The sequence below is a fragment of the Callorhinus ursinus genome, unplaced genomic scaffold, assembly GCF_003265705.2.
Source record: "Callorhinus ursinus isolate GAN/ISIS: 27379988/994484 unplaced genomic scaffold, GSC_fseal_2.0 scaffold15, whole genome shotgun sequence".
Lineage (NCBI taxonomy): Eukaryota > Metazoa > Chordata > Mammalia > Carnivora > Otariidae > Callorhinus > Callorhinus ursinus.
The window spans coordinates 6,687,362-6,712,677 of NW_027397077.1; the positions used below are offsets into that span (position 1 = coordinate 6,687,362).

At 59.9% G+C, this 25,316-nt stretch overlaps 3 protein-coding genes across 13 annotated transcripts in view; 2 read left to right on the forward strand and 1 right to left on the reverse strand.

Moving 5' to 3' along the window:
- The first annotated feature begins 679 nt into the window (after positions 1-679).
- Positions 680-9,405, forward strand: APEH (acylaminoacyl-peptide hydrolase). Of its 5 annotated transcripts, none has more exons than XM_025885338.2 (22): positions 680-738; positions 814-946; positions 1,498-1,624; positions 2,035-2,128; positions 2,228-2,318; positions 2,449-2,555; positions 2,689-2,826; positions 2,922-3,013; positions 3,091-3,131; positions 3,216-3,337; positions 3,872-3,932; positions 5,075-5,172; positions 5,783-5,834; positions 6,604-6,692; positions 7,152-7,290; positions 7,717-7,800; positions 7,881-7,961; positions 8,263-8,351; positions 8,455-8,645; positions 8,755-8,857; positions 8,942-9,048; positions 9,139-9,405. In XM_025885338.2, the coding sequence occupies exons 1-22, from the start codon at positions 727-729 to the stop codon at positions 9,242-9,244; spliced, it is 2,157 nt and encodes a 718-aa protein (XP_025741123.1). In that variant the 5' UTR covers positions 680-726; the 3' UTR covers positions 9,245-9,405. The 5 variants fall into 5 exon arrangements, with proteins under 5 accessions (XP_025741123.1, XP_025741122.1, XP_073757322.1 ...); XM_025885337.2 differs by having other exon boundaries at positions 2,228-2,303; positions 2,392-2,555; XM_073901221.1 differs by having other exon boundaries at positions 2,228-2,303.
- Positions 9,406-9,825: 420 nt separating this feature from the next.
- Positions 9,826-14,785, reverse strand: MST1 (macrophage stimulating 1). 3 transcript variants are annotated; one of them, XM_073901222.1, is made up of 18 exons: positions 14,452-14,785; positions 13,665-13,812; positions 13,479-13,591; positions 13,282-13,396; positions 13,060-13,196; positions 12,866-12,986; positions 12,607-12,725; positions 12,262-12,430; positions 11,955-12,085; positions 11,770-11,872; positions 11,482-11,618; positions 11,361-11,396; positions 11,155-11,275; positions 10,903-10,980; positions 10,624-10,770; positions 10,438-10,544; positions 10,188-10,327; positions 9,826-10,060 (listed from the first exon to the last, which is right to left on the reverse strand). In XM_073901222.1, exons 1-18 carry the CDS (start codon positions 14,750-14,752, stop codon positions 9,899-9,901), a joined length of 2,385 nt encoding a protein of 794 aa, XP_073757323.1. In that variant the 5' UTR covers positions 14,753-14,785; the 3' UTR covers positions 9,826-9,898. The 3 variants fall into 3 exon arrangements, with proteins under 3 accessions (XP_073757323.1, XP_073757324.1, XP_073757325.1); XM_073901223.1 differs by having other exon boundaries at positions 12,594-12,725; positions 12,870-12,986; positions 14,452-14,581; XM_073901224.1 differs by lacking the exon at positions 11,955-12,085 and having other exon boundaries at positions 12,870-12,986; positions 14,452-14,581.
- RNF123 (ring finger protein 123) overlaps positions 13,396-25,316 on the forward strand; it is a 31,466-nt gene continuing 19,545 nt past the window's right edge. For 2 of the 5 annotated variants that reach the window (XM_073901206.1, XM_073901202.1), the window contains exons 1-17: positions 15,401-15,465; positions 16,962-17,080; positions 17,309-17,393; positions 20,207-20,286; positions 20,415-20,509; positions 20,931-20,985; positions 21,098-21,183; positions 21,577-21,663; positions 21,890-21,957; positions 22,154-22,279; positions 22,677-22,791; positions 22,876-22,980; positions 23,415-23,540; positions 23,692-23,784; positions 23,858-23,931; positions 24,708-24,825; positions 25,019-25,118. In XM_073901206.1, coding sequence (XP_073757307.1) covers positions 16,999-17,080; positions 17,309-17,393; positions 20,207-20,286; positions 20,415-20,509; positions 20,931-20,985; positions 21,098-21,183; positions 21,577-21,663; positions 21,890-21,957; positions 22,154-22,279; positions 22,677-22,791; positions 22,876-22,980; positions 23,415-23,540; positions 23,692-23,784; positions 23,858-23,931; positions 24,708-24,825; positions 25,019-25,118 — 1,495 coding nt within the window. In that variant the 5' untranslated portion in view covers positions 15,401-15,465; positions 16,962-16,998. Of the gene's footprint in view, positions 13,530-14,806; positions 15,055-15,400; positions 15,466-15,685; positions 15,823-16,961; positions 17,081-17,308; positions 17,394-20,206; positions 20,287-20,414; positions 20,510-20,930; positions 20,986-21,097; positions 21,184-21,576; positions 21,664-21,889; positions 21,958-22,153; positions 22,280-22,676; positions 22,792-22,875; positions 22,981-23,414; positions 23,541-23,691; positions 23,785-23,857; positions 23,932-24,707; positions 24,826-25,018; positions 25,119-25,316 lie in introns of those variants that run through there. The other 3 variants (XM_073901204.1, XM_073901203.1, XM_073901205.1) reach the window with 3 other exon arrangements.

A 25,316-nucleotide genomic window follows, 5' to 3' on the forward strand; every position in this document is an offset into this window, starting at 1 on the left:
CGGAGCCCCTCCAGGGCAGGGACTGGCACCTGCTGGTGAATGTTTGTCTCGTAATGGACAAGAAGGGAGCCAACGGTCAGTCCCAGGGCTGCGGGGCAAGCCTCGGCTCCAACCCCGTCTCCCCGGGCCACGCCCTCATCTCCGTTTCCTCTATCCGACCCTCACTGGGCTCTGCCCCCGCCCCGCCCGTATCTTCAAAGATCCACTGATCTGCGTCCCTCCCAGGCCTCGTCCTTCTTAGGGTCCACCCCCGTCCGACCTAGCTTCTTTCACCTCACCGGCTATTCCCGACTCGGGCCTCGCCTCCTCCCCATGCGGGCCATGTCGTCGGTCACACGCCTCGCCCAGCCTAGAGACTGATCCCGTATTCCGTTTCCTAGAGCTAGCTCCTCTCCTCGGACACCCTATTCCCTCCCCTCCCAGCACCAGGCCTGGGACTTGGCCTCTGGCCGCCTCCCCTCGAGGTCCCTGCCCCCACGCCTCCAGGACTCCCGGGTCCAAAGCTCAGATCGCTCTCTCACAGGCCACACCTCCTCACCCTCGAGGGCCCGCCCCTCTGCTTAGGGTCCTCGCTCATTCGTCGAAGCTCCCGCCCCTCCCGCGGCGCGGCTGTGGCAGACGCAGGGCGGGGGGAGGGGGAGGGTCGTCGCTCCTGGCTCCGCCCCCCCGGAGCCTCACTTCCGGGCGCCAGCAGGCACCGCCTTGCCCCGGCGGCCGAGAGGTGCCATGGAGCGCCAGGTGAGGGCTCGGCCCGCGGTGCCCGTGGTCCTTGCAGCCCGGGCCGGGCCTGACCCTGGTGTGTCCCCTGCGCAGGTGCTGCTGAACGAGCCCGAGGAGGCGGCGGCGCTGTACCGGGGCCTTAGCCGCCAGCCCACGCTGAGCGCCGCCTGCCTGGGCCCGGATGTCCTCACGCAGTACGGGGGCCGCTACCGGACGGTGCACACCGGTGTGTGTATGGAGGGGAATCGAGTGGCGGGCCCATTCCGGAGCCGTGCACTCGCGTGGAGAGGAAGGAGATGTGGAGGGCTTGCTGCTTAGCAGTGCACACGAGTGTGTGGAGGAAGACGGGGCTTGGAGAAAGTGGGTGTGGGAGGGTGCACCCCTCAGAGGACCCTACATACGGGTGTATGGGGGACGCTGCTCGGTGTGTTGTGGCATGGTGCCCTTGAGTGCATGAGTTGAGGGTGTGGGAGTAGAATTGAGACCGGGATACACGGTGTGGGCCTTTTAGTCTCACCGCTCACCAAATCCCATACACGTGCCTGGCTCCCCTCAAGTTCTGGGATGGGGGTGGGTGCTGGGAACAGACTAGTGGTTTCTCTCTGACATGCCATCAGCTCAGGCCTAGACTTGAGTTGTGGCCAAGTGTTGTCCATCGTGCTTCCAGAACATCAAGACAGACTGCGGAGTTGGGCTGGGCCTTCCTCTTGAGGGGCTGAGAGGAGCCTGTGCTGGGACTGGTCGACTCAAATTTAAGTCTCACGCCTCTCCTCACAGAGTGGACCCAGAGGGACCTGGAACGCATGGAGAACATTCGATTCTGCCGCCAGTACCTGGTGTTCCACGATGGGGACTCAGTGGTGTTCTCAGGGCCTGCGGGCAACAGTGTGGAGACCCGGGGGGAGTAAGTTTGAGGGAAGAAGCTTGTGGGCAAGGCCACAGCCATCTGCAAGCCTTTTATGAAGGCCTGCCATGTGCCTTGGCGCAGGTAGGGCCCTGAAGGTAGGCTAGGAGCCAGGTTCTTGCCCCTTTGAGCTCAAGTGGTCTCTATTGACATGGCCTGATAAGCACTGGAGGCTTTGTCCAAACTTGGGCCTGGATTAGAGCCCATGGGGCTTCAGGGAGGCTGGGGAGAGTAGAGCCTCTGCCCCAGGTAGGAGAGGCAAGGCCAACTGCCATAGTGGAGCTACAAGGGCTGCAGGGGTAGATGTGGGACCAGTCTCAAGAATCTTGTCTAGGAGGTTGTGGCCAGGAAGGGGTAGGATGGGACTGTGTGGGTGGTGACCCTGATCCGCTACCCCATGTCCTCCTCAGGCTGCTGAGCAGAGACTCTCCTTCAGGTGCCATGAAAGCCGTGCTGCGCAAAGCTGGAGGCACAAGCCCTGGGGAGGAGAAGCAGTTCCTGGAGGTGAGTCTGCATGGGACCAGGCAGTGGGCAACTGGGGGCTCAGTCCCACAGATGAGGCTCTGTTGGGGGGCAGGTAACCTGATGCCCAGATGTCCTCAGGTCTGGGAGAAGAACCGGAAGCTCAAGAGCTTCAACCTGTCGGTGCTGGAGAAACATGGGCTTGTGTACGAGGATGGTAGGCAGCTGGCTGGTGAGCAGACAGGGTGGATAGGAGGGGCAGCTGGACCCCAGGGCTCCCCCTGATCAGCCTTCCTTACACCCAGACTGCTTTGGCTGCCTGTCCTGGTCGCACTCGGAGACACACTTGTTGTATGTCGCAGAGAAGAAGCGCCCGAAGGCTGAGTCCTTCTTTCAGACAAAAGCCTTGGACATCAGTGGCAGCGATGATGAGATGGCCAGGCCGAAGAAACCAGACCAGGCCATCAAGGTGCTCATGTTTACGGCCAGTCCATAAAGGCCCTTCTGGGCAGCCTAGGGCTCAGTGTGCTCCCTGCCCACATCGTGCCTGTCAGAACTGGGGAGGCAAGACAGGCTGGACACTGAGTATCTTGTGTTCTTAGGGGGATCAGTTTGTGTTTTATGAAGACTGGGGAGAAAACATGGTTTCCAAAAGCACTCCTGTGCTCTGCGTGCTGGACATCGAGAGTGGCAACATCTCTGTGCTTGAGGGGGTCCCTGAGAGTGTGTCCCCTGGACAGGTTAGCACTGACTCGGCCTGCCTCCCTCCTGGAGTCTGGGGCCCTGCTTGAGCCGCTGCCCCTTGCTCACACTTGCCCCGGGGTTTTGTTTACAGGCATTCTGGGCCCCTGGAGACACGGGCGTGGTGTTTGTAGGCTGGTGGCATGAGCCCTTCCGGCTGGGCATCCGCTTCTGCACCAATCGCAGGTGAGGAAGCAGGGCAGGGCAGGGGGCCTTGCAGCTCAGGTTGGCTCTGAAGCTGAGTGTCTCTCTGGTGGTTCCAGGTCAGCCCTATACAATGTGGACCTCACCGGGGGTCAGTGTGGTAAGTGCTGGTGCCCACCTGTGCTTTGCTGACATATACTGGCCCTGCCAGCCTGCATGATGCTCACATTTTCATCTGGTCTAGAGCTTCTCTCGGATGACTCTCTGGCTGTGTCTTCTCCCCGTCTGAGCCCAGACCAATGTCGCATCGTCTACCTGCGGTACCCATCTCTGGTCCCCCATCATCAGTGTAGCCAGCTGTGTCTGGTGAGCTGGAGGAGGGCGGGCATGGTCAGCACAAGGAAGGGATGGTGGATGAGAGATGAAGGGTCAGCTTCATCTCCCCATGGGCCCCTCAGTGGACCTCCTGTCCTGGGTGCAGTGATGGTGTGAGTTCTGCCTGTTTTCCCAGGGCAGGACCTGGAGGCTGAGAGTGCTGGCATGGGGGGCTTTGCAGTATCAGGACCCACCACCTTAAGAGCATTCTCTGTCTACAGGGGGCAGCGGCTTCAGCTCCTCCCTTTGCTTCTCATATGCCTATGGTCAGACTCTACAAGGGGCTGGGATATAGCCGGCAGTTACAGAGTATTAGTCCTTGCCCAAGAAGAGCTCCTTGGGAAAGTCATAGGCCCCTTTGGACATCTGTCCAGGTCACCAGAAAGGAAATACATCAGGCTTGCCTCAGGTCCTCCCTCCCCTGAGGTTCCCTAGGGCTGTCAGAGAAGAGGATGGGTAAAGAGCTCTGTGCCCTCAGCACACTGCCTGTCCCCCGGTGGGCCTGACCACTGTGTTCTCTTGCAGTATGACTGGTATACCAAGGTCACCTCAGTGGTGGTGGATGTCGTGCCTCGGCAGCTGGGAGGTAAGGGGTGTGTCTCTGGTTGGGTGCAGTGTGGAGCCTGCAGTTCTGTTTTCCTGCCATCTGTTAGCCCCGTGCTGAGTTCTGTCTGAAGTGTCCCTCCCTGCTGGGTCAGCTTCAGGCCCAGCCTGCACAGGGAGTGGGGCCGTCACCACAGGGGACTGTTCTGAGAGAAGGAAGTCAGCTGGACCACAGCGGAGATCAGAGTGGCCCAAGCTGGCAGGGGATTTAGATGGTTTCACCCCCATGTTTCCAGTGGCCAGTTAAAGCCTCTGTTCCAAGGGGTCTCAGAAAGTACACAGGGTTGGAATGTCCTGCTTGAAAGGCTCCAAGCTCAAGGGTGCTGCATTGTCCCACCCCCAGCCCCCACCGTAGTGTTTGTCCCATCCAAGCCTTTGAGTCAGTGGGATCTCTGGGTGGGTGGCTCTTGGCTGAGAAGTTCTGGTCAGAGTCTCAAGTGCTCACCACTTTGTTTGGGATCCTGGACCATCCCAAGGACATGAGGTCTCTTTTTTCAGGCCACCTGGTCAGCTCCAGGGGTCCTGTAGAAAAGTTATGGCCTGTTTATCTCTTTGGGTTGAGGGGATGCAGTGGTGGGAATCTGGTCTGAATCCCAGCTGTTCCTTTTCAGCTGTGTGTCCTTGGATGGCGTCCTCGCCTCCCTGAGCTTCCATTTATTATCTGTGGGAGGTGGTAGCCCTTGTCTTCTTTATAGCATTGTAGTGAGGGTTAAATGAATGGAATCAATTCAGCTCCCTCTGCCAGGCACTTTGCTGAGCACCATAATGGACAGACAGACAGAGGTCATCTTGGTTCCAGTACTAGGTGCCTACCAGGGGCCCAATGAGAGAGAGCAACTCATAGGAGAGCCAGTGCATTTCTTCCGAGCAGCTGTGCTTTCTCTCAGAAGCCCTTGAGCTCTGCCTCTCCCAGGCCCTCAGAGGCCTCTGGCCCCGGCCCCCTCTCTAGGCAGCCGCCCATCACCTAGGGCACCCCCATGTGTAGGACTGCCATTCTGTCACAGTTGCAGGTGCCCTGGGCGGGGGGGGGGGGGGGGGAGTTCCTCAGCAGCCCAGCCTGCCTCATAGGCTTGACCTCCCACACCTCCATTGCTGGATGTGGCCTCAGCCCTCCCATCTTTGTAGAGAACTTCTCTGGGATCTACTGCAGCCTGCTGCCTTTGGGATGCTGGTCGGCTGACAGCCAGAGAGTGGTTTTTGACTCAGCTCAGCGAAGCCGGCAGGTAAGGGGCCCTCTGTTGAGAGACAGCCCCTCTGACCAGCCTCTAGGGGCCCTGGGCCTGGGGCAGAGCATATGCACACTGCTGGGTGGAATGCCCAGGCCCAAGGTCTTATGAACCCCTTCAGGCCCTGCGTGCCCTGGTGCCCTACAGCAGAGCCCTTGGCCTTTCTTTCTGAGGCAGAGGTGCAGTTCCCCTTCCCCCAGGCATTTCCAGCTGGGGGGCCAGGGGGCTGCCATTAGGTGGGCCCCTGAACACTATACGGGGAGCCCATGGAGATAGGACAGAGGCTTTCTCCTAGGGATCGGGTAGGGACACCCACAGTGCGCCAGGCTTCTTTTTGTTTGAGTATGAGATCATTTGTTCCTCACGCTAGCTCAGGGGCTCAGAGGCATTCCTTTCCTCGCCCAGGGTCCCTCTGTAAGTGGCAATGGGGCTGGGATTTGGGTCCAGGCCTCCAGACCACTACCCGTGGCAACTGAGGAGCCGTTGCCATGGTTGCTTATAGCCCTGGCCTGGCTCCGGGGTCCCTACAAGGGTAGAGAAGAGGTGGGGGGAGGGGCCCAGAGGGCTGGGGGTTGTGGTGCTACATGTGGCCTCCCCTCTGCTTCAGGACCTGTTCGTTGTGGACACCCAGACGGGCAGCGTGAGCTCCCTGACAGCTGGTGAGCAGGGCTGTTGTGCAGGCCGGCCAGGCCGGGGGCGGGACGGGAGCTCCGGCACCTGGGGCAGCAGTGGCACCCTTGGCCACTCTGCACCACTGTCCTGCAGCCTTCACTGCGTCTCGCAAGGACCCTGACCATGCAGGACCTTCCCAGCCAACAGACTGCCTCCCCTGCTCCACTCTGCTCTGCACATCCTGGCCCTGCTTCTCAAACCTACAAAATTCTCTCTTGCCAAGATCTGCCAGAGTCATCCTTCCCCGACCTCCCAAACCTCAGGCGGAGGCAACTCTGCTGTCCCAGGGCCCATGAGAAACCCTGTGTTGGCTCCCTCATCTTTCTCTTCTCTGGGCCTGTGATTCTGCCCCTAAAATGTCTTTGAGTCCCCTACCTGCCCTAACTGTAGTTCTTCTACCACAAGATTCCAAAGTATTGTGCTAAACTGTACCTTGTCATATGGTCTCTGCTGGAGAATCTCCTTGGACCCCACAGCCCAGAATCAGCACCACTCCAACCCCCCAGGCCTAGTTGCCACCCCCGCAGACTGCAGTCATGAAGCTGTGGGTGGACGTGCCATGGGCGTCTGCTGGATGAATGAGGGACTAAGGAGGCTCACCCAGGGCTGTGTGCAGTGGGGTGTTTGTGACAGTCTCTTTGGGGGTGTTCTTTTGCTTCTCGGGGTAAAAGGGGCACCCTGGCATAGAGCCGCCGGCCTGGGACTCTGGCCATGCAGGGAGTGGGTGGGAAAGGTGGTGGCATCTGCCTTCTCCAGGGGGGTCAGGTGGAAGCTGGAAGCTGCTCACAATTGACCAGGACCTCATGGTGGCACAGTTCTCCACGCCCAACCTGCCCCCAAGCCTGGTGAGTGTTGCTGGGCCCCAGACCAGCAGGTGAGGGTTCTGTGCAGCCCCAGCTCCCCAGGTCAGGCAGCTGGCCTCAGTCTGACTGGGGTTGGTCAGTGTGTGGGAGGCCAAGACGTGGGCCCAGCCCAGCGTGGTCCACAAGGGTCTGACGCCCATGGAGAGGAACCACCAGGTGTAGGTCTGCTCTATAAAGTACAGGGTGCCTGGGAAAGTGCCCGGTCCTCTGGCAGAACGGAGCACAAGGAGACAGCAGAGCCTAAAAGCTCAGGAGAAAAGGGTGGGTGTTTTTGTGTGAGTGTCTCTGCATATACCAGCTCACAACAGGAGTCTATGATGTACCCTGTGGAGATGGGTAGAAGGCCCAGCATAGTGCGAGCTGCCCATCTCCCACCCTGGCGGAGGTGGAAGGGCAGGGAGGCAGCCAGGCCACCTATGACACACTCTTTCCCCTTGGCAGAAAGTTGGGTTCCTGCCTCCTGCAGGGAAGGAGCAAGAAGTATTGTGGGTGACTCTGGAAGAGGCCGAGCCTATTCCCGACATTTCCTGGGCCATCCGGGTACTGCAGCCACCCCCAGAACAAGAGAACTTGCAGTATGGTGAGCTGGGCTGGGGCAGAGGGACACCTCCCAAGTTCCCCAGCACACAGCATCTGTGGTCACCTTCCCTGCATCCGGGGGGTTCTCTGTTCCACTTGTGCATGCTCCTGGGGAGTAGTGTCCGGGTATGTGGGCACCTACTCTGGGTATCAGGGCTGAGCATCACCAAGCCAAATGCTCTGTGGTAGGGAAACCAAGGCCCAAAGACACTGCCTTATTTGAAGTCTCTGACCACATCTCATCCAGAATGCTGTCCTGACAGAGTGGGGCTCCCTAACTAGGACAGGAGTTTCCTGGGGTCCAGGTGTTTCAGACCAGATCTTTCTTTCACCAGTCAGCCCCAGACCTGCAGCTATGGCTCAGGCCTTGGCTGGGAAGCCCCGGGCAGTGGCTCTGGCTCTCCTGACTCCTGCCTTTTCCCTGCAGCTGGCCTGGACTTTGAAGCAATCCTTCTGCAGCCCAGCGACCCTCCAGATAAGACCCAAGTGCCCATGGTGGTCATGCCCCACGGTAGGCATCTGGTCTAAGAGCTGCTGCCCTCCCACTACCCGTCCTGGCTGGCTCTTTCACTCTCTGCTTCATGTCTGCAGGGGGACCCCATTCATCCTTTGTCACTGCCTGGATGCTGTTCCCAGCCATGCTTTGCAAGATGGGTTTTGCAGTACTCCTGGGTGAGTAAGCAGGGCCCTGCAGCAGTGGTAGGGCTGTGGAGGGGGATGGGGTGGACAGGCAGCACGGGTACCACCCTAGTCTCCAGGCCTGTCTGCAGCCTGGACCTGGCAACCATTACCAGGGACTTCCATGGAGAAGGTGCTGTGGTCACTGGGCAACAGCCTTGAATCTCTTGGCCCCTGCGCCTCGACAGTCTGTGGAGCAGCCAGCCCCAAGGCCCACTTCACAGAGGGGTGAAAGTGCGACCAGGGGGCTGGGAATGTCGCTCACCCCCCTGTCTGGTTCCTTCCTGGCCTCCAGTGAACTATCGTGGCTCCACGGGTTTTGGCCAGGACAGCATCCTCTCCCTTCCCGGCAATGTGGGCCACCAGGATGTGAAGGACGTCCAGGTAGCAGGGACCGGGGCTTCTGGACAGGCTGGAGGGTCACCTGTTGGGGTGTGTTCCGTTCGGGCAGGCAGCTGGCTGCAGCACACTCTGCCCCATCCTGTAGTTTGCAGTAGAGCGGGTGCTCCAGGAAGAACACTTCGACGCTGACCGAGTGGCTCTTATGGGTGGTTCCCACGGTGGCTTTCTCTCCTGCCACCTGATTGGTCAGTACCCTGAGACCTATGGTGCCTGTGTGGCGAGGAACCCTGTGATCAACATCGCCTCCATGATGGGCTCCACCGACATCCCTGACTGGTGGGTGTGCTCCACAGGTCCCTGTCCTTCTCTGTGTTGCCTCATCCCCCACACGGAGCCCCCGCAGGCTCCAGGGCTCCTGGGGCTGCTTCAGTGCAGTCTCTTGCAGGTGCGTGGTGGAGGCTGGTTTCCCCTACAGCAGCGACTGCCTGCCAGACCTCAGCGTGTGGGCCGAGATGCTGGACAAGTCACCCATCAAGTATACCCCTCAGGTAGGCAGCCCTCCCCCTGCCTGGTATGCTGCCAGTCTATCCAGAGCCCCGGGCCCTGGTCACCACCACTCCCCACACCCCCAGGTGAAGACCCCGCTGCTCCTGATGCTGGGCCAGGGGGACCAGCGCGTGCCCTTCAAGCAGGGCATGGAATATTACCGTGCCCTCAAGGCCCGGCACGTGCCTGTTCGGTGAGTGCAGCAGGACAGCCCTGGCAGCTGGTGGGCAGGTGAGCAGGGGAGAGCCCTCCAACCTTAAACATTGCTGCACAACCACTACAGGCTCCTGCTCTACCCCAAAAGCACGCATGCACTTTCGGAAGTGGAGGTGGAATCAGACAGCTTCATGAATGCTGTGCTCTGGCTGCACACGCACTTGTGCAGCTGAAGCCCTCCCTCCCTGCATGAGCTGGTTGGCGTGAGCCGCACTTCGCTCTTGGTGAGCCCCGGGGTCTGGCGGATTGGCGAGAGGATTCCTGGGCTCTGGACCTCATGGATGGGTGAGCCGAGGAATGTAGGCTATATGGTCATAATAAATGAGGACACAGAGTCTGGTTCCTGCTGGTACTTTGTACCAAGCCATCCCTAACCCCAGGCTCACCGTTGGGGTTCAGAGTACCGTAGGCCCTAGGTGTGCTAACCTTAAGGACCTCACCTACCTCCAGTGTGATGGGGAGGGGACAGTGAGAGGCTCAGCTGCTGCCTGTCAGGGCCAACTGGGATCTCACCAGGCTGGCTCCCTCTGCTGCAGCCTCTTCTGCTAGAAACTGCCCTACACCACCCTTCTCTTACCAGCAGTTTATCTAGGGAACTAGTGAGGCCCTGCCCTTCCACCCCGCTTACAGGCTAAGGTAGTCCTCGAGTGAGGTCTCCCAGCCCAGCTCTGCTGGGCTTGAGCCACCCAGGACCTAGCAAGGGCATACACCAACTGATTTCCCAGCAGAGGCTAAGAAGCACCCTGCAGAGGTGTAAAGAGGAGAGGCAGCTTTATGTCTGACAGGAAGCTCTGTCCTCTCCCAAGTACATGGGATCAAAGTTGGGCCTAGCCCAGCCGCATGACCTTGTGAATCCAGTCCGTAAACACAGAGACGCGCATGAAGATGGCTGGCCAGCGGGGCCGGGCGCACACTCGGTTGGGGATTATAATTCCCTCCAGGACCCAGCAGTCATGGGTAAAGCAGGCAAGTGGGCCCCCGTAGTCACCCTGGTAGATGGAAGAACTGGTAAGGGGACCCTGGGCCAAGGCAGACAGTAGCCTCCTTGGGGATAAAGTAGTACATTTGCAGGTTCCCGGACCCTCCCTGAGCTGGGAATGGGTGCCCAGCACTGACCTCACAGGCACCCACAGGGGCCAGGAGTCCCTCAGTGCACATCTCATTCTCCCGTACGCGTCCGCGGTGCTTGATGTTACATTCCCCGTTGGAGATGACGTTCAGCGAGGCCACGTTTAGGACATTGTTGTTCCCTGTACCTGCGGTGATAAGAATGGGAAGGAGGAGGAGAGGGCCTCTGGGTAGGATCTGAGGCTAGGCCTCCTGGCCTGGGGTAGTCCATGCCCCTGCACGGTGTTCTCTTTCTTACCTTTGGTCTCACCCCAGCCTGCGATCTCACACTTGGTGCCTGGAGGCACCACATACCGCTCAGGGGGTAGGCAGATCAGGGCCACTCGCTGGTTCAGGGTCACAGGTCTTTAATGGGAACGAGGGTGCTCAGCATATAAGCCCACAAGGCTCAGCCCCACCTCACACCTCTTGATTTGTTACACACCTCTCCAGCTTGAGCAGAACAAGCTGGGAGCCTGGGGGCCCGCACACCATCTTGGCCACGGGAACCTGCTGCAGGCCTGGCTCCCCTGGCTGTGGGTTCTGGAACAGGGTGCCCAGCCACACCTCATAGCCCATGAGAGGCACATGGCTGGGGGAGAAGTTCTGCTAGATCAGTCATGACTCATAGTCTGCTGCCCCAAGGCTCACCTGGGAAAGGTAGCTAAGGGGAAGACGAAGGCAGGGGGGTGGGACTGGGTCCCCAAACCCAAGGGAGGCTCACCAGGAGGAGAAGCACTGCCGGGCAGTCAGTACCCACTGCTCCTTCACTAGGGAACCCCCACAGAAATGCTGGCCCTGCCTGAAGGAGTAGAGGTTAGGAGAGAACAGTGAGTTCTGGGACACAGGCTGGACTTGGAATCTCTTCACTGGGACCCCTGAGGCCAGGGACAGGTTCCCACCCCGAGGCATAAGTGCAGAGGATATAAGCATATGCCCTCGGCTCCTCTCTTGGGGAGAGGCAGTTGTGCCTCACCGATTGCGCAAGCTGACTGTCCAGGGCGAGTTCCCAGGCTGGCCCCCCACCACACGCAGCCTGGAGCGCTGCTGGTCCAGGCGGGTCACCCTCTTGCCACACTTGTCAAACACCACCTGGTCTGGGGGATAGAATGGGCCTCGGGAAACTCCGACTGGATGGAGGCCCTTAAGAGGCCCCAACCCAGGCCTGGCACAAGTGCATACCTTGGGGCTCCAGGATGGACGGTGGTTGGTCATCATCTAAAAACCAAGTTCACCTGCGTTGAGGGAGCCAGACCTTGAAGGTGGAGGCTGGGGGCGGGCCCCGAGGGAGTGTCACGCTTACCGCAGCGCCGCAGTGCACAGTAGTCGAACGGAGTCCCCGGGTCCGTAGTGTAGCACCAGGGCCCGTGGCTATCCCTATCCGGGTTCCGGCAAAAGTTCTCCTCCAGATGCGCGTGGGGGGCGGAGGTGGGTGTGAACCTGGGCGGGAGAGGACGCAAAGTCCTAGCAGGGTAATCCCAAACCCCTGCCGGGCTCCAGTTAGAGGGGCGACGGCGTGCCGCCTAGGGCTTTGCCCGGGCGGAGCCTGTGGCCTTGGTCCGGGAGGGGCCGGGCGAGCGGACCGACTCACTGCGGCTTGTGCGGCATCTCCGCAGACCAGTGCTGGCACGGGACGCCCTTGCGGGTCCTGCTGACCAAGCCGCGGTACCGCTCCCCCACGCCGTTGTAGCAGTCTGCGGCGGGCGGGGGAGGCCGTCAGCGGGTTCTCGCCCCAGCCCTCCCGCTGCAAGCTCCCAGTCCCAGCTTGGGCCTTACCTTCGGGCCGCAAGTCGTCGGCGCAGCGCGGGATCTGGTAGCAGAAGGCCACGCGCATGCCAGGCCGCGACGTAAAGCACCAAGGCGCCTCGGAGCCGTCAGGGTTCCGGCAGAAATTCTCCCGAAGGTCCCTGGGCGGGCGCTTCTCTCAGCTCTTGGTGGGGCGCAGCTCACGGGCCAGCCAGCCTCCGGCTGGAGCCCCGCCCCCCTGCGCTCCCCCAACCTTCAATCAAGCCCCGCCCCGGGACCCCACTCCTGACGTCCCAGCTGCAAAGGTACGCCCCCCAGCGGCGGCCCGCCACCTCACTTGCAAGCATATTTCTCCGGCGCAAAACGATGCTGATGCGGGTTCTGCTCGTCCCACCGCTGGCAGGGCACGCCCGCGGCGGTGGTGTTGGCCGTGCCCCGGTAGCCCTCGCCCTTCCCGCGGAAGCAATTGAGCGTCGTGGCCTCGTGGCGCGGCTGTGACTCGGACCCTTGGATGGACGGGTCGGAGCCCGAGGAGGAGCTGAGACCGCGGCTGGGGTTGGAGGCCGAGTCCAACGCCCGCGGGCCCACCGCCGGGTCACGCCCAGTCCCTCCTCTCTCCGCAGGCAGGCCACGCCCCCCACGTTTCCCAGGTGCCCTCCCAGGCCCCACCCTCGGGCCCTACCGCAGCGGGGGAGGTCGCAGAACTCTCGCTCCACCTGCGGGTCGGTGGTGTAGCACCAGGGCCGCTCGGAGCCGTCAGGATTCCGGCAATAGTTGTCGTCCAGATCTTTGTCAAGGAACCTGGGGGCGGTAACGGGGCGCGAACAAGATCCTGGGACTCGGGCCCAGGGTGGCCCCTGCCGTATTCCCGGGTCCCGCCCCTGGAGTCCTGGGCCCTCCCCTAGCCCGGCCCCCGCGATGCCGCGCCCGCCCACACGTACTTGCCCGGCTCAAAGGGGTGCGCGTGCGGACGCTGCAGGTCCCAGCGCTGACACTCGCGTCCGGACTCGGTGCGGTCCACTGCCCCGCGATAATCCTCGCCATTGCACCAAACGCAAGCGGCTGGAAAGACAGGCCGGTGGGTTCGTAGACGGGCGTGGGCATGTTTCTCCAGTCTCGACCCAGGGCCTCTTACCCTCCCGGCAGGACTTGATGCCACAGCTCTGGAAGCGCACTGCAGGGTCTGTCGTGTAACACCAGGGACCTCCGGGGTCCCGGTCAGGGTTGCGGCAAAAGTTCTCCTCCAAGCCGTTCCGGAGTGTGGGCGTGTACCTGGGGGCAGAGAGCAGCAATTCAAGTGCGTGCTGGGGTCGGGGCAGTCGCCAGACCGGGCAGGGACCGAGAGGAGGTGTCTTACTTGTGGTCATTGGGGAACCTATGGCTCCAGTGCTGGCAGGGTAGGCCGCCGATGGTGATGGCCACCGTGCCCCGGTACTTGACCCCATTGTCCATGATGCAGGTCTGCACATAGTCTGGGAGGAAGAAACCCATTGTCAACAAGGCCTGAGGCCTCAGCAGCCCTATCCCTGGCCCACCTTCTCCACAGCCACTTACCTTTCTTTTGGAAGAGGTCACAGCGCCCCGAACGTTTCAGCTGAGTATAGGGTGAGTATTGGGTCCATGGCAGCAGTTGGCAACCGTGGCTGCTCACATTGTAGTGGAAGGCCCTGGAAGGACGAAGCACAGGGTCGCCCAGGTTCACCTGCCTCCCAGTCTTACCTAAGTCCTATGGTCACTCACCTGCAGTCCACTAGGGGCCCGCAACGCCCTGCACACTCCTCAGCATCTGCCACATCCTCTTGCCAAGGCCCGGGCCCCACTGCATGTCGCAGGTGTTGCAATTCCGTACCCCGGAGCACCTGAAAGTCATTCAAGGGCGAGCGCTGCCCTGCGGGGGTGGGCGTGCATGTCAAGTGCATTTATATCGGCACATCCACACTTCATGCGGGGGATCAAAGCTACAAGCCTTCTGGGATGGACCCTGTGGGCACGTTCAAGGGTCAGACATGGTAGTTATCACCAGTGGTCAGTTTTACTAGGCAAGGCACTAGGCTCAGGTCTAAAACCGACAGTATAATGAGAGCAGTGATGGTGCTTGCCCTGTGGAGCTTATTTCATCTCAGCAACACTAAGGCTCAGAGCTGTCCTATTACCCAGGCAGAGGCCCAGCCCGGGCATTCTGACTCCACGCCTGAGCTCCCATCAGCAGTAGGGCATACGCTAGGTTAGAGGGTTAGATTAGGCTCTTGAGGGATAACTGCCTGCATGTGCGCATGCATCTATGCGGTTCCCACAGTGCCTCAATGCTACAGCAGACATTCTAATTCTAATGCAGACATTCTAATGCAGGCCTGAATAAGCAGTGTCCATATGTATTCTTGGGGCTGCCCAGCTCTGCACAAGAAGCCAAGAGCATTCATTGGCTCCATGCCCAGTAGGAAAGTGAGCTCCTGGCTGGAATAGCAGGATGGGCCCAAGGGTGACCCCTTCCTGAAGGCAAATGGGGATCAGGGTGGGCGGCACTCACCAGGGGCCCCTGAGCACTGCGTCAGAAGCAGCAGGAGTGGGAGCCACCCCATCCTCCTGGCTGGAGGTTGCACTGTGACCCACCACAGCCCTATCCGGGAAGTTGTGAAACCTGTCCCTACAGGATTGGGTGGCTCTGCCTCCACACCCCCACTCCAGGCCTGCTGGAGCCTGACCTGAGACCCAGTGGCCGGAATGGGGGTGGAGCCAGGCCTCAGGTCCCCTGGGTGAAATGCAAGGGTCCTTACTCTGGCACAGTTAGCCCCTGCCCTATGTAGTGGGCAGGTGTTCTGTGGGGACATTTGATGTGCCCTGGGGTGGGGTTGGAAACCCTCTGCGGCTTACGTTGATCTGAAGGGAAGAGTGGTGTGGGCACGTTTGGTGCCAGAGGCTTGGGTTCCAGCCCCTGGGTGGTGCGATACTAATCTTTTCTGAGCCTCAGCTTTTCCCTGTAAAGTGGCATATGTTTCCTGACCCAGCCTCAAAGCAGCCTGCCCCTTTTGCTGACTTATCAGCTCCAGCTGTAGGCAAGTCAGCCCACACCCCTGGCAGCAGAGCCCAGAGAGGCTCCCCTCACCAAGTCACAGTTGCCATCCCAGGAAAGGTAAGCGAGGCGACCTGTCTGGCCTGAATGGGAGTGGGAGTGACAGGTAGCAGGGACCCTGGCCGGTAGCCTTTCAAATGTTCTGGGAATCTCTGGGCCCAGCCTCCACGTAGGGGTAGGAGTTGAGATAAGCGGCCTGGGGCTCCCAGTTAGGACGTAGTACTCAGACCCGGCTGGGCTAGTAGCTTCTTCTGCGCAGGCGGGGGTCGGAGGCGGTTGGGCTGTCGGTGGAGGCCCAAGCCGGGAATCACCCGGCAATCACCCGGCTGGAAACCGCGAGGGGGCTCTCTCGCGCGGACGCCGGGCGCTAGCCGATGCGCGTGCGCGGTAAGCGCGCGGTTTGGCCCTGGACAGGCGCCGTAGAGGAGGCTGGGGGTGTTGTGAGCCGGGGCGCCGCGGCCGAGGCTGGGGGTGAGTGAGGGGCGGCTGGGCTCCGAGCGGGGCGGGTCCCTGCGGCTCCCCTCCCGGCCGTAGCCGGCCCAGTGTGAGGGTGCTCGCCGCCCAGGGCTTGCAGCCTGTGACGCAAGACTCCGGGCTAGAGCTGGCCTGGAAGATCCTCCGGAGCTTGGGGCCGGGCGGGGGCGACTTGGGGGAGACATGCGCTGCTCTCTACGTCCTTGGGCTCCGAGATGGGGTCGGTTCCGTTCCGAGCTCGGATCCCTCGGCGGGGCTGGACAGGATCGACGTGGCAGGGAATCCCTGAGCAACGTCAAGTCCGCCTATCACCTGGATCCTCAGCACCTGACACCCGGAGTGGATGTCTGGAAGGTTTGCTGATCAAATGAGTGACCGGGTCTAATCTGCCCCGCACCTCCTCTGGTGTGAGATGGGCAGCGGTCAGTCATGGACGCCCGCGGAGGGCCCGTCGTAGGCGTAGGCAGCAAGGCGGGACAGTCACCTTCCCCAGGGGCAGGCGTGGTGCAGTCTGTGAATGGGCAAGAGTGTGTGGTAGGAACAGAGGACCTGTGTGAGGTGAGATAAGGAACTGGGCTGCGGAGATGGGAGTGCAGTCGAAGGCAGTGCTAGAAGGCCAGGCTCCAGACTAGTGTTAATAGAACTTTGTGATGATGGGAGTGTTCTATATTTTCAGTGTTTAGTACAGTAACCGCTAACTATGTGTGGTTACTGAGTTTTTGGAATGTGGCTAATATGAGAAGTTGAATTTTTAATTTTTAAGTTTTAATTCAAATGTAAATAGCTGTACATGGCTAGCAGCTACTGTGTTGGACGGCACAGCTCCAGATCACTGAGGCAGTCACCAGCGACTTAGTGCATCTTCTGAAACAGCTGCAGCAACACCATGACATATGTGGGGTAGACAGCAGTGGGAAGAGCAGCAGGGTCTGCAATGACGACTGGGTAAGGGTGGTGCTCTGATGGGCAAAAGGCTGGGCGTGCGAGTGGGAAGAAGAAAACTAGCAGGCCTGTGGACAAGAGCAGGGAAGATCCTGGCCTTGGGTGTCAGCAGGACTTAGAGCTGGAGATGGCACCAAGTCCTTGGACGATGGACCACACTTAGGGAAAGGTGGTGTAGGGTTCTCTCTACTGGATATAAGCTAGACCCGGTGTGGCTTACAACTGAGAAGGAAACAGGGTTTCTCTGTCTCTAGGCCACCTCACTTTGGACACTTGGGTCTCATTTTTTTGGGGTTGAGACATTTAGTTTGGTGCAACAAACCTGTACTGTCAGGCCCTGTGCTGAACCCTGGAACATGGTGGGGTCCCTATCCACCCTTCCTGTGTAGGAACTGGGAGGCCCTGCTCTCTTGTACCCTGGGGTTGGTTTGTGTGTGAGTGTGCATGCACCTGGCCTCACCTGCTCCCAGGCCTTCTTGCCACCCCAGAACTGAGGTCATTATGGGGGCCCTTGGCTGGCTTCAAATAGACAAGCTCTGCCTCTGGCTCAGCCCCCCAGGACTGCTGGCTGCCAGCAAGAGATGAAGGATGGCGTCCAAGGGGTCCAGCACGTCTTTCTCCCGCAAGAGCTATAGGCTGACATCAGATGCTGAGAAGTCCAGGGTCACAGGTAAGGGCTGGCAGGGCTGGGAGGAGGCTCCTTGTGTTGAGGGAAGGAGAAGGAAAAGACAAAGGCAGTAAAGCCCCAGGTCTCATAAGCTGCAGGCCCTGCTGCACCCCTTGTACCTGTGAGCCAGCTCCTCTTCAGCTGGCCTGGGACCAGGGGCCTTGAGGGCCAGCACAGTCTGGGACCCGCACTGACCATGTGACCCTTCTCTCCCTCTCCCCTGTGGCACAGGCATCGTGCATGAGAAACTACTGAATGACTACCTGCACCGCATCTTTTCCTCTCCTGAGCATGTGCCCACTGCAGCCACCAGCAGGTATGGCCCTGTGGGTAGCCCCTCACTCCGAAGGACCGGACCAGAGGCTCTGGGTAGACTGGCTTGGGTTCTGTTCTCACTCTGCCACTCCTGGCTGTGAGACCTCTGGCCAGAGAGTCTGCATTCCAGCCTCTGTTTCTTCCTCTCCCCTGGCCAGGTTAGTACCTTCCTTCTGAGGGGGTTGTGGAGGTTAGGGAGGTGGTGCACATGCAGTTCTTAGGATAGCAGCTCACCCCTACTCCACAGTCAGCATCTGGTCCATGTGTGCCGCTGCCCACACTTCGGTCCCATCCCGGTCCTCTGTAGCCTCCACCTGAACCTATAAAGTACAGACCCTACCAGCCTCTTTTCCCTGCAAGTTGAGTGCATTTAAGCTTAGTCCAGATTAAAGTTACAAGTGCACTTGAGCAGAAACTTAGAAGAAAAAGAAGAAAAAAATCTGTTATCTTGTTGTTCTGACATGACTGCTTAAGGATGATTTCTTTTTGTTTTTCTTATCTTGTGATGTTTGTAGTTTGGATTATGCTGTGTAGAAATTTTTTAAAACTTCTGTCATCTTCAATTCTTTTTTTTTTTAAGATTTTATTTTTATTTTAGAGAAAGAGCACATGGGCCAGTGAGCCCATGAGGGGGGAGGGGCAGTGAGGGAGGGAAAGGGAAAGAATCTCAAGCAGACTCTGCGATGCATGGGGCTTGATCTCATGACCCTCAGATCATGACCAAGAGTCGGACACTTAACTGACTGAGCCACACAGTCACCCCCACCTTCAGTTCTTAAAAAAAAAAAAAAAAAAGTTTTATTGAGGAATATTTGACATGTGATAAACTACATGTATTTAAAGGGGAAAATATAGTAAGTTTTAGTCCAGATAACCTGTGAAACCCATCAAGCTAGTGGACAGGTCCCTCACCTCCAAAAGTATACGGAAGTTTAGATCCTATCTTTGTCATTAAACGTTTTCCCCTGAGTGGTTTTTTGTTTCTGAATTCTGAATTAATCTTGATGGGCATCTTTTAGGGCCTGGGGTCTGCTGTAGCCTTTAGCACTGCCCCTGGTTTGGAGGGGCTTTTGCTTTTGTAAACAGTGCTGTGAAGAGGTGCCGAGAGTTGGAATCATGCGGCTGGAGCATTTGAACTGCAATCACTTTTAAGACTGTTGCTAGGTTCCTTCTTTAAAGGGTCACATGGATTCTGCCTTCCTGCAGTGAGGCATGGGTGTCTTTATCCCAGCCCCCTGGCCAGCTGGGCTCTTCTGTCTTCCATGGTCTCTGCTCTCTGGGCAGGCACAAAGGACAACACTGTCACCTGTTCCATTTAAGTGGCTGCGGTGGCCATAGGATTCCCACTTGTGGAGGGCCACTGCCCACCTCCACGCCAGCCCCAGTCCTGGCCTGTTCCCAAGGCCATCTGATCCTTGCCTCATGTGATATCAGAAATGGTCGTGCTGTCACTGGTTCTCTGGCTGCCAGGAGGGAGAGCAGGTGGTGGGGCCATCACTCAGCGCTTGTGTGGATGCAGAGCCCTGGGCCGGGACCTAGGCGATCCAGAAAGGGCAGACAAGTGCTGGGTTGGCCAAAGGGCAGTGCTGAGTCTCAGCCCGGCTTCCCCAACTGCTCTTCAGAGCAAGCACAAACCCAGAGCAGCCCTCCCAAGTGGGGGCCCATGAGCACTGCCATGATGGAAGCCTTTATCCCTGGGCCTGTTGGGGTCTTCAGAGATGGGGTTGGCTGAAACTTTCCGTGCTACTGGTGGGGCACCCCATGGCATGGCCACCACCTGGCCTTGGCTTGGGGTTTAACGGGAATGGGGAGGAGGCTTTGTGCGTCTCTACCTCTTACAGCTCAGTAGTAGCTCACGGCAGGGGGGCATGTGGTTCCTGAGGCTGGGTTGACGCTACCTTGCCAGAGAGTGGGTGCTTTGGCCCATCTCTGTCCCCTCCCAGAGCCTACCGTCTTGGCCAGAGAGTGGGGAAGGAGCTGGGACCAGAGGTGGCAGAGTAGGTGCCAGCAGTCTGTGGGCTGGACCCAGATGGGCGCCAGTCTCTGTTCTACTCGAGCCCTGCTAATTACTGCCACCCCACTCCCTGCTATTCTTAGCAGCTGTACTCAGGACAGAGCTGGCCAGCATCAGGCAGAGGCCTTTCTCCTGTGAGCATGTGCACTGGGAGGATAAGGGGGCCACTCAGATTTCTCCAGCCTCTGTGGCTGGAGCAGACGGCGGATAGGCAGGCCATATGCTCTGTTCCTGTACAGGTGGATACAGGACAGAGCCAGCTAGCAGCTCAGAGGGCTCAGCCCTTCATCCTCCCAAGGCCTGTCTCATTCGGCACAGACTTCCCTGGCTGGGACCACAGGCCTGGGGTCAAGGGCCAGCCTAGCTGTCATTGGTACGGGCCACCTTGGGGATCAGTACTTCTCCCGGCCTTTCTCTTCCAGGCAAATTAGCACAGAGCCCCCTTTGAGGGTGGGCGGGTTATGGGCCATGCAGGGAGCATGCATTATGCTTTGGAATCTTCCCAGCCTCTCTGACATGCAGCTGCTCCCTTTTTACAGATGAGGGAATTAAGGCTGAAGGAGGGCTCTTCTTTTAAGTCCTGCAGTGCACCACACTAGACTAGTACTTTTTAGTTTAGTGGATAACCCGGCCTTCTGGCCCCTAGCATGCCAGAATCTAGGACTAGACACAATGCTTTTACTGGAGTCTGGGCAGCCACTGTCTGAAGCTCAGAGGAAACGGGAGCAGGAGAGGGGTTTAGTGTCATCTGGCTGGTTTCAAGGACTTTTGGGCCCCTCACAGCCTCTGCTCTCCCCCAGGAAACCCCTGAATTTCCAGAACCTGCCAGAGCATCTGGACCAGCTGTTACATGTGGAAGATGAGGATGAGGAGAGCCAGGGTATGTGGCAGTGTCTGGAATGGGATTAGGGGAGCCAGGCTGGGCTCTGGGGGTCCTTGGGCGTGCCCTCTGTGCATTCTGTCAGACCCTGTGCCCTGCCCAACCCCACATCTACCTCTCCTTTTCAGGACAGGTTGAAGGCCGGCTTGGCCCATCCACTGTGGTCCTGGACCACACAGGTGGCTTTGAGGGGCTTCTTCTGGTGGACGATGACCTCCTGGGGGTGAGTGAACGCAAGGCGAGGGGCCCCAGGTCCAAGCCCTTCCTGACATCCCCAAGCTCCTCCTGATGGGGCCTTGGTCTCTTTACCTTTTCTTTATGGGGTTATAGCCACAAACCCCTCCTGATGGGCTCATTGAGTCCTCAGCCCCCAAACCCTCCTGACACGGCCCTGAAACCTTCTTGATGCGACTCCGGCCCTAAGCTCTTCCCAACACAGCCATGACCCCCTCCTGTCATGCTGCTTACCTAGAATCCCTTCTGACACAGGCCTAGGACTTCCCACCCTGTTCAGGCTCAGTGCAGTATTGGCCATGACAGGCAGGCACCACCAACACCACCTGAGTTGGGGATGGGGCCCTTCCCCCTTGGGGAGGCACTCTGTGTCCTGGAGAGAAGGCTGACCATCCTTACTCTTCCCCCAGGTGATCGGACACAGCAACTTTGGTACTATCCGCTCTACCACGTGCGTGTACAAAGGTGAGACCACGCTCTGCTGCGGCCCGGGTCGTGGGGAGGGGATTTGTGGGCCCCCGTCCGAGGCAGGAGGCAGTCTTTGTTCACCTGCTAGGCCTGACTTGGCTTATTCCAGGGAAATGGGTCTACGAGGTGCTCATCTCCTCTCAGGGGCTCATGCAGATTGGCTGGTGCACTATCAACTGCCGCTTCAATCAGGAGGTACGTGTGGGAGAGGCCCCCTCCCAGGGAGACCTGCTGCTGCTGCAGGCCTCACCGGGGCGCAGGCAGCCCACCGGCCTGTGCGAGGTCTGCTCTGGACTGTAACCCAGACTGCCCTCTGGAGGAGGAATGCGTCCCACCCCATCCTAGGGCCACCCAGCCCATCCTAGGGCCACCCAGCCCATCCTAGGGCCACCCACCCCATCCTAGGGCCACCCACCCCATCCTAGGGCCACCCACCCCATCCTAGGGCTACCCAGCCCAGGCAATCTCTCCTTGTCGTAGAGCATCGGCCTCTTTCTCTAGAGCTCTGTGGGTCCAAGGTTGATGGCCTGTGGGCTCTGGCCCTGCTCCTAACCTACCCCCTGGACCTTATGGACACTTCCTCCTTAGGAGGGGGTTGGAGATACACACAACTCCTATGCCTATGATGGCAACCGGGTGCGCAAGTGGAATGTGACCACGACGAATTATGGCAAGGTAAGGGCCGAGACCCCTGTAGCCTACCTGCCCGTGTCCATCCTCACAGCTTGGGATCACTGGGCAGCCGCGAGAGACTGTAGGGCACAGGGTTGGGGGGCAGGGGGCAAGGACTCAGGTCCTCTGTACTTACGGTCACCTCGTGGTAGTGCAGACACAGCTGCGGGGGGCAGAGTGGGCAGGCTTCTGGGCTTCTGTGCATCTGTAAGACCTCCTCCCCTGGCAGGCATGGGCAGCGGGGGACATTGTGAGCTGCCTCATCGACCTGGATGATGGCACCCTGTCCTTCTGCCTGTGAGTCTCCTGCCTTTACCCACAGGCCTGGCCTCTGGGGCCTCCCTGAGCTGCCCTCAGTTTCCCAGTCCCCACAAGGGGGCCAGGCCGACTGTGGTATCCTGGGGGTGGACAGCCGCAACAGGGTCTGGCTCCCTGGCTCGTTTCAGCTACATCATTCTTAGCACTGGCTCACAGGCCTTCCCTTCTGCTCCAGGAATGGCGTGTCACTGGGCACCGCTTTTGAGAACTTGTCCAGGGGCCTGGGCATGGCCTACTTCCCAGCGATCAGCCTCTCCTTCAAGGAGTCCGTGGCCTTCAACTTTGGCAGCCGTCCCTTGCGATATCCTTTTGGGAAGAAGTCTGGACTGCATGGAAGCTCTCGAAGCAAGGGATGAGGGGCTTCCTGCCACAGGAGTTCTCTGGGCTGGTGGTGGGGCCATGGCTGCTGTGAGCAGAGAGGAGGGTGCAGCTTAGGTGGGTGCCGAGGAGCATGGTTCTTGCGGTAGCCTCATTTGGTGGGTACCGTTGTGGTCCGTGTGGAACAGAGGAGGACGGGAAGCGGCAGGAGAAGTTGGGGCCCGCGGAGACAGAGGAAGAGCTCAGAGGGAGAGCGTGCCAGGCACTCTGACTTCCCAGTGCTGCCCTGGGGCCCAGGCCCCTCCTCAGGGGTCTCAGTGGAGAGGGGTGGGGGGTGTCTGAGCCCCAGACCAGGTATTGGCGGCTTAACTCTGTGCCACCTACCCAGTGGCAGGCTACCGGCCCCTGCAGGACCCGCCACATGCTGACCTGGTGCGGGCACAGAAGTTGCTGGGCTGCTTCCGGGCAGTGCTCAGCGTGGAGCTGGACCCTGTGGTAAGCTGGGGTCTGGCCGGGCGAGTTGAGGGCCTTCTGCAGCCCTCTGCCCCTCACCGTCCCTCCCCCCCACCTCCCACGCAGGAAGGCCGGCTGGTGGAGAAGGACAGCTCCGAGTGGCAGTTGCAAGGCCAGCCCACCGTCCTCCTCACGCTGGCCCACATTTTCCATCGCTTCGCGCCGCTCCTGGTGAGGGCACGTCCGGGAGGGGCAGAGGCAGACTGTGGTAGGAGTGCCTGTGCTAGGGGCTGGGGAGCTGAGGTGCGTGAGGTTTGGCACCATACCCTGGCTGGGGCGCCCTGTGACCAGAGCCCTCAGCCCTCAAGGATGTCACCCAGGGGAGGAGGAGATGCTTCCAGCTGAGGGTATCGGGGGAGGTCTTAGAAGATTGACGGGGAATGACATGACCGGCTAAGGGAACTGTGTGTGCGAAGCGTCGAGGAGCTCTGGGGCGGTGCCTTCCTGTGTCTCACTCAGACCCCAAAGGGCTTATCTCTGTCTTGGGGTTGCTCAAGTGAGCCCGGGAGTCTATCTGTGCCTGTGGCCTTGGTGACGTGCCAGGACAGGGGTGCCCTGAGTGGGGCAGAGGGCCGCTGCCTCACCCGTGCCCGCCCTTGGTGCAGCGCAAAGTATACCTGGTAGAGGCTGTGCTCATGAGCTTCCTGCGTGGCGTCGTGGAGGCGGGCACCCCCGCACAGGCTCAGTCCGTGGTGCGTCAGGTCCTCGATCTCCTGTGGCTCTTCATGGAGGTGAGGCTCCTGACTTCCGGCCTTGGGTCAGGATATCAGGCTCCACCGAGCTGGGGGAGGTGCAGGGAGGGCTTGGGAAAGGACCCACAGACGGCTGTCTTGGCGCCTGGCCTCCGCTGGGCAGGCGTGCAGCGCGGCATCTCTCCCCCAGGACTACGAGGTACAGGACTGCCTCAAGCAGCTGATGATGTCCCTGCTGCGGCTTTACCGCTTCTCACCCATCGTCCCGGACCTGGGCCTACAGGTGGGAGCACCTGCCCCTGCCCTGAGCCCTCTGGGCCTTAGCCCCGCCCAGTCTGAGCACCCCCTCCCTACAGATCCACTACCTGCGGCTCACCATCGCCATCCTGAGGCATGAGAAGTCCCGCAAGTTTCTGCTCAGCAATGTCCTGTATCCTCCCCTTGCCGCCAGGCAGGCCAGATGTGTGGTGTCCTCTGGGCTCGGTAGGGGCCAGGGAGGGCAGTGTACCTCTGGCCAGGGGTCCCCAGGGAGGCTCGGGACCGGAGCCACCCAGTGCGTGAGTCCTTATTCCAGGACCCAGCCTTCCCAGCATCTTGTCTGCGGAGCAGGGGCGTAGAACAAGGGGCCCTGGCCAGCCTGAGCAGGGCTTACCAGATGGCTGCAGACACTGGCACCACGTGGAGGTGTGGGGGCCTCACTGGGGCCTGACCTCTGCAGCCAAAGCACTGCTCCTTATCCAAGTCCCGTGGCGGGGCTTCCTACAAGACTGTGTAGGACTCTGCTCTCCCAGCTTCCCAGCAGTGTTGAGGACCGTGTCACAGCGGGGAAGGCCCTGGCGGAGAAGCCTGGGCAGGTAGCTGTCTGCTCTGTCTGGGGTCTTCAGCCTCCAGGAGGCAGGCACAGCTGGGAGACGGGGAGACCGCCAGGCCCTCTCTCCAGCCTGTGCCCCAGTCTTGAGCTCCCATGACAAGCCTTTGTCATCGCTTGCTGGGAATTGGGCTGAGCGGGCTTGACAGCCATGGCTCTTCATCAGGGCTCAGAGTCAGGGGAGACGGGCTTATAGCAGCGATGGTACCCCTAAGGGTGGGAGAACATGGTGGGCACATGAGGAGATAGGCGGGTTAGGGGACAGCTTCCCAGAGAGAACGCCTGAGGGCGGATGGCTCACCCTTTGGCGAGCAGAGCTCTCCCTTGACAACCACCAGCTTCGACGTGCTCCGGTCCGTTGTCTTCTTTTACATCAAGAGCCCCTTGCGAGTGGAGGAGGCTGGCCTGCAGGAGCTCATCCCCACCACTTGGTGGCCCCACCGCTCCGGCAGGGAGGTGGGCCTACTGAGAGGGGCAGGCAGGGTCACAGTGAGGGCTGGCCCAGACTATCTGAGCCACCTGGCACTGAGCACGTGAGGCCCCTTCCCTGGCCTAGTCTGTGGGGTGGGGGCGGGGGTCTCCTGTCTGAAGCAGGCCCGGTTAAGTCCTGGGTGAGCCCTGCTGTCTTCCATCCCCTGCCCCTGCCCAGGGCAAAGACAGTAAGGACGTGAAGGATGAGACGGCTGAGGAGCGCGTGCGGAGGCGTGCCTACGAACGGGGCTGCCAAAGGCTCAAGAAGCGCATCGAAGGTCGGCCCCCTACCCGGGGCACTGGGGAGGGGTGGAGGATTTGTGTGTGTATGTACTGGGGGGCCCTTGGTAGTGACCAGGTCTGGATTGGGCTTGTGGGACCCTGGGAGTGGAACCCAATCCAAACCTGCCATCCCGTCCCATCCCTGGGAGCCTGAGGGCAAGGCCCTGGCTGAGAAGGGCTCAGTGTCGTGTTTC

Bases quoted from the DNA above. Each gene is read 5' to 3' on its own strand.
- APEH (XM_073901220.1), top strand. From the start codon at position 727: ATGGAGCGCCAGGTGAGGGCTCGGCCCGCGGTGCCCGTGGTCCTTGCA. The intron at 1,625-2,034 runs GTAAGTTTGAGG...TGTCCTCCTCAG, and splicing joins AGTGTGGAGACCCGGGGGGA to GCTGCTGAGCAGAGACTCTC. The intron at 3,338-3,871 runs GTGAGCTGGAGG...GTTCTCTTGCAG, and splicing joins AGTGTAGCCAGCTGTGTCTG to TATGACTGGTATACCAAGGT.
- MST1 (XM_073901222.1), bottom strand. From the start codon at position 14,752: ATGTCCCCACAGAACACCTGCCCACTACATAGGGCAGGGGCTAACTGT. The intron at 12,987-13,059 runs GTAAGAGGCCCT...CTGTCTTTCCAG, and splicing joins CATCAAGTCCTGCCGGGAGG to CCGCTTGCGTTTGGTGCAAT. The intron at 12,086-12,261 runs GTGAGGTGGCGG...GCGCCCGCCCAG, and splicing joins CCGGAGAAATATGCTTGCAA to GGACCTTCGGGAGAATTTCT.